The 11720-nt window shown below is 39.2% G+C and overlaps 1 protein-coding gene across 1 annotated transcript; it reads left to right on the top strand.

Moving 5' to 3' along the window:
* The first annotated feature begins 1200 nt into the window (after window positions 1-1200).
* atg9a (ATG9 autophagy related 9 homolog A (S. cerevisiae)) lies at window positions 1201-11473 on the top strand. The gene is given in 24 exon segments (XM_085142287.1): window positions 1201-1376; window positions 1663-1718; window positions 2548-2699; window positions 2826-2869; window positions 2967-3031; window positions 3189-3338; window positions 3943-3956; window positions 3959-4083; window positions 4201-4341; window positions 4453-4553; window positions 4555-4571; window positions 4697-4872; window positions 4971-5093; window positions 5355-5376; window positions 5379-5541; window positions 6206-6359; window positions 7995-8174; window positions 8283-8289; window positions 8292-8494; window positions 8609-8832; window positions 8934-9051; window positions 9142-9412; window positions 9813-9958; window positions 10053-11473. Coding segments are annotated over 22 exon segments (2556 nt in total). The 5' UTR covers window positions 1201-1376; window positions 1663-1718; window positions 2548-2596; the 3' UTR covers window positions 10062-11473.
* The last annotated feature ends 247 nt before the right edge of the window (window positions 11474-11720 follow it).

Genomic DNA, 11720 nt, shown 5'->3' with positions numbered 1-11720 from the left:
AGGATGAGATGGGTTGGGTGAAACTGGCGAGACTGAAAATGGCTGAAAAGCAATAGCACGACTTTGATGGCTTTGTGTATTTGAGCATTTCTTTCTATTGTAACTCTTTGTGGTCTTTCTAACTTAAACAGACCCTTGTCTCACAAATTCAGGGAGTGGACATTGGTTAATGAATCTGTCATTATTAAGTTAAACACGCACGCACACAAGGACTGGTGTTAACAGTGTAACTAATGACACATGCACTGAACAAAAGCCCAGCTGTCACTCTAGAGGCTTAACAATTATGTATGAATATTCATGGCAGCCACGAGAGCGACAGAAGGTGAGCTTGGCTTTGCAATGCGTGGTCTTTGTGGAAGTCAGTGTGGAGTCAGCTCTTTTACCTCATCTCATTTAGCTTTAACAGCAGCTTAAGAGCCTGTTATTAATTTAGTATGGTTAACAAAACATGTCATAACTTCTGAATTAATGCTAAAAAAATGATTTAAGAAAAGAGTCAGAATCTGCTTGACTAACAAAGTTAGAAAACCTTGCACTGATTTGCTCTCAGTCATATTATTATTGCTAAAAATGGAAATTCATACGGAATCTCAAATTATGGCTTTCATTTTTGAAGATACCTTAAACGTTTCTCTATAGCAAAAAACTGCATGCAGCTAAAACCAGGTGGGCAGCTTTATATATTTCTTTATCAGGTTATGAGGATCAAATCACACTCTGACCACAACCTGCTAACATTAATTCCAAGGAAAAGTAGAATTGTCTTAAACGAACTGCTGCTAAGTAGTGATTTTGTTTATTGTTACTAATTTTGATTGACATTTATTGACAGTTGTTCTAATAATAATAATAATAATAATAATAATATAATATAATAATAATAATTAAGCATTGATTGAGTTTCATTTATGTACGTGTTTTGTTTTTCTGCACAAACACATACATATGGGCACTGTATATTTTTATGTATTAAATTTTATTGTATAGAATATACAATTGAAAGAATAAATGAAAAAAATATCACAGCATGACTCTACTTTAAACGGCCAGACGGTGGTAGTAATCAGCCATTTAATTAGAGCACGTTGACTACATGGTGAGTCGCTTAGATAGGCCGTATCAGTATGAGCCCGCCTCTAGGGAAATCCGATTGGCTGACGTTATGCCATGAGAGAAGTCCGTTTCTTATTGGACAAGATACCCTTCACTCCGCGGTGACGGACTCCAGACGGCTAGCTGTTTCGAAAATGAAACTGGCTTACCTCTGACTTTGATAGGTAAAGACGAGAAAACGAAAATAAAGCGCTTCTTTAAAAAAATTTCAGGCGATTCACTCTTGCGGCCTGACACAGCGGACGCTCAAGACACAAACGGTAAGGATAAGATGATGCGAGAGACGGGGGGGACATTTTTTGGGGAGTCAGGCCTTTGCTGTCAAACCACGACAACAACAACACCTGATTCGCTTCTCCTATTTTAGCTTCAAGCTAATTACGGTTTACTTACAAGCGAGTGTAAACATGTGCAGACGTGTTCGTTGACCCCCTCTGACGAAATACTGCTTAATTCTCTGTCCGAGCGGTTTGTTGTGGTTTTAGATAAGACAAGCAGGAGAAAGGCTCACAGAAAACTGCTCCTCCTTTTTTTTTTTTTTTACAGCGGGATATGTTCAGCAAACACCATACCAGTTCGGGGCGTGTTGTACTGGAATGGGGGTATGTATATTTCGTATTTCCTGTCATATATATGTCTATAGTTTTCTTCGTGTATTTTTAGGGGCCTCTTATAAGCTACCTATAAGCAAAGTCGTTACACACAATGTGTTGTTTATCGTGTGATAAGCCACAGCTTACGTGTAAAATAAGTCTTTCTTACATCATAAGGAGTGTTGGTCTTCTTTTAATATAATTTTTGTGGGGTTTTCTGGGGGCTTTGGGCGTTGGTGTCACGGCTGTAACACAATAGTCAGACCAAAGCTTGAAGGACTGTATTTTGTTTGGTTTTACTTGGTCATTGGGGTATATTTATTACTTTGTGTCGCATTCAGACATTCTAAAATTGTTTCTGGTATCTAATGCATAAAGATATTGCCCTATCTGCTCTATGGACATATTTTATATATGCACTTTAGGCCAACTTTTATCTGCTTCCAACATGTATCATGTAAACATAGTGCATTTTGACCAGTAGACCTAGTTTTGAATTTCCTAGTAAGTACCTACATTCATCTTCTGTCTGTGATCCTGACCATTGGCCTTCCTTCCGAAGGGTCAGCAAAAATGGCATATATCTGTACAGTCAATAATGAATAAACCAATAAAGAGTTATACTTAAGGCTAATTCTGGTGGACTTTGTGGATGTTGTAACCTGTATAGCGTGTTTTCTATAATGTATGGGTCTCAAATTTAGTTGATTTTTAACCAAGATATGAGGTGTGGTCGTACATATGCAGTGATATTTATGCAGAAAATGAAACTTAGCAGTGAAACCTGGTCACGTTCTTTAAAATTTAGAGCCGTAACTCTCTCCCCTCCTTTCTACAGTCTGTAGCAGCAAGTTTGACAACTCCGTGAGACTGAAGCTGCTGTCGGTATGGCGCACTTTGACACAGAATACCAGCGCCTGGAGGCATCATACAGCGACTCTCCCCCGGGAGAGGAGAACCTGTTGATGCATGTGCCTGAAGGAGTTAAATGTATGATACACATGCACAAATCACAAACAAATATAAGACTTTCAAAAACGCATGCCCCTTTTGTTTTATATTCACAGTGATGCCTCAGAATAACAATGTCACTAACTGGAAACAACTCTTTTGCAGCTCAATGGCACCACATAGAAAACCTGGACCTGTTTTTCCAGAGAATATCCTTTGAACTAATTTTTCTTGCTCACCACATTCTGAATTGCCCTGCACTTTCTTACCGCAGATGGATTTAGGATATTCCTTAACACTTATTACGTCTATAATCTGCATCAAAAGAATGGATTCACTTGTATGCTGCTCGGAGAGATCTTTGAGCTGGTGTACGTATTCTCTTCATCACAAGTTGTATTTTTCAGCAAATTTAGCATTAACTTTTATCTGTAGAGTATACTTTGTCTTATGTTTGTCTTCATATTTTCTATTTCTCCCTGTCTTTTCCTCTTTACCTGGCACCACTCGCTTTCTTTCTCTACGCAGTCAGTTGCTGTTTGTGGTTGGCTTTACAGTGTTCCTTGCTAACTGTGTGGATTATGACGTCCTCTTTGCCAACAAGTTTGTAAATCACACCGATTCATCTAAAGTCACCTTGCCTGATGCATTCCTCCCAGTGGATGTCTGCAGTGCAAGGTGAGTCTAAGACTCTGTATTGTTAAAATGACCTTATGGTGTTTTTTGCAGAGACAGTGCTCCAGCTGTAGTTCAAAACAATAATAATATTTACCGTATGCTGTGCTTGGTGGAGCCCCTTAGTTTATTGACTGCCTTAAACTACACATTTTAGTCCCTCTATCTTTGAGACAGCTTTTTCTGATTGGTTGCAACACCTCAAACAGAAGATTTAACAGCAGGTGGGGTGGGGCATCTATACTTACAGCCATGGGTTTGTGTGGCTGAGATGACCATGTCAAGCACATCTGCCCTAAATGATGTCATACAGAGACTACAATAAAATAGAATATCTGACATCAAGCTTTTAGAGCAGTCTGAGGTTTATGTTTGCATGCTGATGTCATTATTGTGTGTTTTGACCATTTTAGATATGAGAATCCAGACAGAAAATAAGGAAAACATAAAAGGCCCTCTTTAAGTCTGCCTTAATCTTCACTATATTATCTTCAGAAATTATTGTATAAATAAAGCCTCCAATTTTCTTTATTTTCTGATAAATATGACATTTTGTTGAAGCACTGCTTCAATGCTGGTGAATAATAACATTTCTTTTGGTCTACAGAATCCGAAACAATGCATTGTGATCTTTGTGCTGATAATCTCCGGGGTGTTTTGGCTACATCGGCTCATTAAATTCATCTACAATGTGGTGCTGTTATTGGAGATCCGATCCTTCTACATCAACGCCCTTAAAATGACCATGGTGAGTTTTTTTGTGGGACAGTTTGTCCTGTTGACATTAGAAACACCCACTAATGTCTGTTATTTTTGCCAAGAATAAAGCCCAATTCCTAAGCTTTATAGTACTTTTGTGCTTCAGTCAGAGCTCCCCTATGCAACGTGGCAGGAGGTTCAGGCCAGGATTGTGAGATCCAGAAGGAACATCAGATCTGGCATCCATAAAAAGGAGCTGACAGAGCTGGACATTTACCACCGCATCCTCCGCTTTAAGAATTACATGGTTTGTATAATTTGCAGTGAAATGTCATTAAAGATTTTGGTGGGTGAACACTTCTTTCAGACATAAAATGATGTAACCTCAAACCAAACCTTTCTTCCTGTACTTCTCTAGGTTGCCATGGTGAATAAATCACTTCTTCCTGTGCGATTTCGACTTCCTGTACTTGGGGAGTCCGTGTTTTATACTCGGGGTCTCAAATACAACTTGAGCTCATCTTCTTTGGGGACCAGGTCTGTCATCAGTTATGCATGTGTGCTTTGTATACGAGTTATATACCTGTGTAAGTAATTGATCTGTTTATGAGAAGAAACCTTTATTTAAACTCTGCTGATTTTGATTGTTTTCATTCCTGTAGGCTCCCTGTTTGAGAACGAGTGGAGTCTGAAACAGGAGTATAAGAGGGGAGGGAACAGGCTTGAGCTTGCAGACAGGCTAGCCTCTCGTATCCTGTGGATCGGCATTGCAAATCTGCTGCTGTGTCCAGTCATTCTTGTGTGGCAGATCCTTTATGCCTTTTTCAGTTATACTGAGGTAAATGATTTACATATGAATTAACTAAGCCATTTCCTTTTGCATTTAATAGTGATTACAGTGCTTTGTTTTGTTTTTTTGTCTGTGTTTGTATGTAGGTGATCAAGCGAGAGCCTGGCTCTCTGGGGGCGAGATGCTGGTCTCTGTATGGTCGATGTTATCTGCGTCATTTCAATGAGCTGGACCACGAGCTCATGTCACGCCTCAGCAAAGGCTACAAGGTCAGTGCACCAACTCATCTCCTGCACATCTTTTATGCTCATAACTACCTTCTTATTTTCTAAAAGCTAGGATTATAAAGGCTAATCCGTAAATCTGGCAAATCTGTAAATATATGAGACCAATTGGGATTTTTCCTGTAGATAAGAGCAAGGAAAAAGATTTTTCTGGTGCTTCTCATTCATTGCCTACAGAGTTAATAATCAACCCCATTTCCTCCTCCTTTCTTCCTCTTCTTTGTACTCTGTTCCTGTTTCATTCAGGCTGCATCCAAGTATATGAACTGTTCCTTTCACCACTGCTCACAGTGGTTGCCAAAAATGTGGCATTTTTCGCCGGGTCTCTTTTGGCCGTTCTCATCGCCCTGACCATCTATGATGAGGACGTTCTTGCAGTGGAGCATGTGCTCTCATCAATCACACTCCTTGGAGTGTGTATCACAATCTGCAGGTAAGGACTGATGGTGAAATAATTTAATGGGAAGTCTGGATAAGATAAAAACCTAAATTTAAAATGTGTTCAGTGGAGAAGAAAAGTAAAATAAAGGGTAGAAAGCAGAATAGCAAGAAACCGCTAATCAGTCCAGCTGTGTAAAACTAAATGAAACTTTATAAATATATAAAATACTTAACAATATTGTAAATTAAATTGCATACATCTGCTACAAACTAAGACTATAGGACCCAAATCTCATCATGTAGAATATCAACCATTAACCCCGAGCTATTTCTTTATTGCCCTTTTAAAAGCTACTCATAGTTGTAATCCCTTTAATGCTCTTTTGCATCTCGTTCTTCTTCCTACTTATGGAAGGAAGAGGGATTCCTTGCCTTAAGCAGCTTCTGGCTCTTTTACATCTGAATTCCAAAAGTTAATTTGACACAGTTAATTATTTTGCGCTTTCAGCCATCCAAAACACTGAAAGAAACGATGCATATGTGTAGTTTATTATGAATGAAATTAATAATTTTTTAAAAATGTCCACTTACTTTACTTAAACAGTTCATTCTTGTCTAATATGCATCTGTTGTCCAAAGCTTTGTGTCATCATACATATCTCAGTAAATGTGGAAAAAAAAGACCGTCTCCACCACTTCTCTTTCTTTCTGTACAGGTCATTTATTCCTGATAAACATATGGTGTTCTGCCCTGAGCAGCTGTTGCGGGTCATTCTGGCTCATATCCACTACATGCCTGATCACTGGCAAGGCAATGCACATAGATACGAAACCCGAGACCAGTTCTCCCAGCTGTTCCAGTACAAAGCAGTGAGTACAGAAACTTAACTATGAATAAACCTTTCTAAAAGCATTTTTTTTCTTCAAATTATACACTGAACATGTCATTACCTGAAAACTGACTGAAAGACAATTAATGGAAGCCAATCATTGTTTTTAAAAAAAACAATTATGCACACATGTTCTGCTCCTGCTTACCTCTGCCATGATAAAGGCCTTTTAAAACATGCTTTTTCCAGCCATTCTTTTGTAGATTTGCTGGGTGTTTTGGGAACTATGGCCTGTTGCAAGGAACAAGCTTTAGCTTGAAACCTCATATTTGACGCTAGAATACTTTGGAATACAGAAACATTCATGGTTGACTCAATGACTGTACAGGTCATTGGTGCCACAGGATCTGTGTCTGCACAACAAGCCTAAATAATCCCCTCTACCACCATGCTTCACTGTTGGTCTGAGGTCTTTGTGCTGATGTGCTGCATTTGGTTTTTGCTAAATGTTGCACTGTGTTATGGTTAAATATCTCCACTTTGGTCCTTTTTGTTCAAAGGATATTGTTCCAGAGGTCTTGTGATTAATACAGATGCAGCTTTGCAAACTTAAGCTGTGGTTCCAGGTTTAATGAGAAGAGGCTTTCTCCTGGAAAATCTTCCCAAAAAAAGTCATACTTATTCATTTTTTTCTAATTGCACTGATTGAACTTTAACATATAACATTACAACATGCAAAATTACTGTCTGTAGATTCTCAGATGTAGCACTCTGTATTTGTTTTTGTTTTGTTTTTTGGCAGTTTCTCCAAGCACAGTATGACATTATGAATTAGCTGGAAAGATTAGAACAGTATTGAATGTTTTCCACTTGTGAACCATCATTCTCACTGTACAGTAGTGGACCTTCAGATTGTTTAGAGGCCTTGTAGTACTTCACAGACTGAAGGGCAGCAACAATTGATTCTTCAAGATCATCTCACACCTGAATGCTTCAGACCAAAGTATTGCCAAAAAATCTCAGTTTATAGAGGTGCTCACGCTTGCTTATGATCAATCAAATGCATTTGATTTGCAGCACTTGGCCGCCGCTTACCCTTTTAAGTGATATGGAAGCAATAAGGGAGCTAATGGGTATTCATACACTCCTCCTGCATTTTGGCTTTGTTTATGTTAAATAAATAATGACATGGTGTAATATCCTGTGTTTTTGTAGCTCATCTAAAGTTACCTCATTTTAAGACTTGCTGAGGCCCAGATTATTTTTATTACTTCCTGATATGTAAAACCTTAGAACTGAGAGAAGGTGCACTTTGTTTTTACCATGAAAGGCTTCTGAAGATTTTCTGCTATTTAGCTGTTAATTACCAGAGACTATGGCCTGAATACACACACCACCCACCGCTAATAGTGAGCTTCACAATCACTGTCATTTGCATTCATGTCTCATAGGGATTGGAAAATTAGCAGATTCTAGCTATTGACTGTGGGGGTCTTTGGTCCCATGCTGAGGAGCATATTATCACTGCTTGTTAGAAGTAATTTACTCTTCACTTGAAGATTTTTAGTGCTGAAAGCAACGTTGAAGTTTAAATTTGAATGTGTTCAAAAAGAATAAATTTAGCATAACACTTTCCTCGTTTTCAGTGTGCAGTTTACGCTTTGTTTTCCTCCAGGTGTTTATTCTAGAGGAGCTGTTAAGTCCAGTGGTGACTCCCATCATCCTCATCTTCTGTCTAAGGAGAAAATCTTTGGAGATCATTGACTTCTTCAGAAACTTCACTGTGGAGGTGGTTGGGGTGGGAGACACCTGCTCCTTTGCTCAGATGGACATTAGGCAGCATGGACACCCTGCGGTGAGAGACTGTCACAACACAGCCAATTTTATGACTAAATATGTAGATGTAAACACAAAGTATAAACTATGTGGTGTTATTGATTGATAATTAATCCTCCCTTTGTAGTGGATGTCAGAGGGAAGACAGAGGCATCTATCTATCAGCAGGCAGAGGATGGGAAGACGGAGTTATCGCTGATGCACTTTGCCATCACTAACCCCCAGTGGCAGCCTCCTCGAGAGACCACACACTTTATCAGCCAGTTGAAAGAAAGAGTTCACAGAGAAGCCACAGGGGCTCCTTCAGACACACATCCAATGTCTCTGTCAGAGTCTGAGGTAGGCTGATGAACTACCATGCATACCCAAGTATGAAAGTGGTGATTAATTAATGTAATTACATTTTCACTGGTAAAAATTGATTTTCTCTGTTGTCTTTTCTTTCTTTTTTAGCCGCGGAGTCTCATTGCAAACCTCTTGACAGGTCCCTCCACACTGGCCTCAGTTCATTTTGACCGGGATATTTCTTTAGCAAATCATGCAGCAGCTGGCATAAACGATGGGGGGTCCGCCTTACGCTCTCTTTCGCCAATTAGCAGCAGCCTTCACTTGAGAGGCAGCTTAAGTGCAGCTCACAGGGCTGCTGGCCATACTAGCAGAACAATGGCAGGCTCAGGGTAGGAAAGATACTCTTTCAGTTATACTAAACTCATGTTCTCCTTCTCTTTGCCAATTCCTTGTGTCCAATTTTCTCCACATTCGTTCTCTCCTCCGGTAGGACCGACGCTCGAACTGTGAGCTCAGGCAGCAGCGCATGGGAAGGTCAGCTTACAAGTTTGGTCCTATCAGAGTATGCCTCCACTGAGATGAGCATCCATGCACTTTATATGCATGAGGTATGTGCATGCATAACAGAGGTATTATGAATATTTCACAGATCTCATCCATCTTTATCCATCCTCATCTTTCTCACTTTTATTCCAAAGCTCCATAAACAGCAGTCTCGTGGCGAGATGTCCCGCCACACTTGGCACAGACAGGAGAGCGATGAAAGCAGCGACAGCATCCCAGATGAAGTAAGGAGCGAACCCATTCCCCATTCAAGAAATTTCCCTCGATCGCACACTTTCCCCACCACCGTTCCCAGTCCTAGTGCCATTCCCACTTCAGCTTCAGCCACCAGCAGCACTGCTCTGGGCCAGGAGAGGCCAACAGCACAGAGCAGCAGTCAGAGACACCACAGTGGACCTACAACTGGTATCTATGTTTTTGGTTGCTTGGTATTCTTTTTAATGTTATTAATTTTAAGGTTATTATAATAAATCCTTTCTTTTGCAGTAGCATTATTACAATGAATGGAAATATAAATTAATAAACTTTAAGGAAATGTGTTCATTTTAGGAAGAGGTGTGGGAGCTGTGTCAGTACTAATGTGAAAATTTGCCTGCACTGGAAATACTGTAATTCTTCAGTTCTACTTATAGACTGTATATAAAAGATAGATGTAGAGTCTGGAATTGAAAAGAAAGCTGATGCAAAGTGCTTTAAACCTGCATCCTTTCAAAAGGCCATAAGGAGGCGACTCAAAAAAGAAGCCAGTTGTGGAGAAGTCACATAAGTGTGTTAAATCTTGACTACCTGTCTGTTTGTTTTGAAGACCCGTTTGGTACAGGGGTAAAGATAGTGAGGTCAGCACGTGTGCCAATGGGAGGATGGGCAGAGGATGGTCAAACAGCGCAACGACACCATGAACCACTACCAGAGGAGAGTTTAGAGGATGAAATGCCTCCTCACATACACAAGGTGAATGCTCTTCCTTTCTGTGTGTGCTATTGAATGTTAATTTGTCTGTATTCACTGCAAGTAAATGAATATTTTGTTCTTTCTCTCACTTTAGGTTACATAATCAAGCCATGCGAATACCTGCATCTGTCCTTATATAGATCCCACAACATTGATCCTCATCCAGACCCTTTTCCAGGACTGAACATCTGATCTGACATAATGCAAAAGCAGTAAAACAATCTGAACAGGTTCAGATAGTTATTGCCTTTGGTCATTCGAATTCTTTGTGACTTTGCGACATCAATGTTATATTTAACAGGCATTTGGAGTAAACATGTTTATCAGAAGAGGACCTTCAGGATCAAGTTATTTCTAATAGTCACTGTGCACATCAGATTACACTACACATATTTAACATCACGTGGGATGAAAGTGCGTATGCTGTGGAGATACAGTGCTTGTGAACACCAAGCACTGCTGGAAAGTAAACAGTTTGCCCCAACCAGACCACAGCAGTCCAGACTATGCTGTCTACCACTTTTGTAAACATGATAACATGAAATGAAGAAAATGAAGAATGTCTCCATAACAATGAAGTGTGTTTAGACAGATGCTGTTAAAAACAGAGACTTTCATTGTGTATATTTGTTCTTGTACTGATAGCAGCAGGGTGTGGATTATACCATATACTCTGCATTTCAGCTTGCATTTTGCCTCTTGTAAAAAAAAAAAAAGTATGAAGATCTCAACTCTTATAAAATTTACATAATATTTTTCATATCATCTTTTAATTTAACCCTTTTCTGCATTAATTGCTTTACAAGAGATTTTTCTAAAAAAAAATGTCCCAAAGCCCAGAAATCTGGATGCATTTGCACAAATTGATATTTGTTTAAAAAATGAATTGTACTGATTTGAGTTCTGCATGCAAACATGCACTGTGTTATCAGGTTATTTCACAGCAGCCCAGGGGAATATTGAATCCATTTTGATGTGTTTGCAGACACTTTAAAATCTAATGTCACCCATTTTTCCCCCATTTAAATATTTGTCAACAGACTTATAGACTAATAGTTCAGTAGGAAAACAAGGCTGTCAAAGCATGTAATATTGACTTCTGCCATACTAAAATCTCCCAAAGTGCATGGACATCACATATTCATCCTTCTGGAGGGTTCAAACTTGATGGCACAGCAAGAAACTCTACCATATCCAGTCAGAGCATGGAAGCACTCTGTTCCCCATGTCAATAAGCCAGGTCTTTACACTGGGAATGATGCACTTTAATAAGTTGCTAATGCAGAGTGTCACTTAACTTGGATTGTTTTGCATCTGTATATTTTCGTACACATATTGTTAAATTATTTTTATTTTTCAAAGGGATGTGCCAAGGTGATGAAGTACTGTCGATGGAGACTGTAGTGATTAATGTTAATTTGAAGGTGATTAGCGTTTTTGTTTGTTTATATTATAAATCTTGTAAAATACCAATTTGTACAGTTGAAAATTCGTCTATTAAAAACGATGCAATGAGTTTGTGTGTGCAGTGAAAAACAAACTACAAACATGATCCGGTTTATAATGTGTTATGATTATAACACGGTGACGGGTTGACGGTGACTAACCTTTCGTATTTTAACGTGGCTCTATGCTACATGAAGTTACAAAAGGCTGTCTGCAGCGCTAGCTTAAGTTTAGCTTGCTAGCGTAGTTCACTGCTAACAACGACCGTTTCGTCTTGACATCACGGAAGCTGAAAGAAAAGTTTCTTAGACTGGTG

This window comes from Neolamprologus multifasciatus, chromosome 19, assembly GCF_963576455.1.
Source record: "Neolamprologus multifasciatus chromosome 19, fNeoMul1.2, whole genome shotgun sequence".
In the NCBI taxonomy this organism is placed as follows: Eukaryota; Metazoa; Chordata; class Actinopteri; order Cichliformes; family Cichlidae; genus Neolamprologus; species Neolamprologus multifasciatus.
Note: the sequence above shows the minus strand (reverse complement) of the source record. Positions and strands in the feature narration are given on the sequence as shown.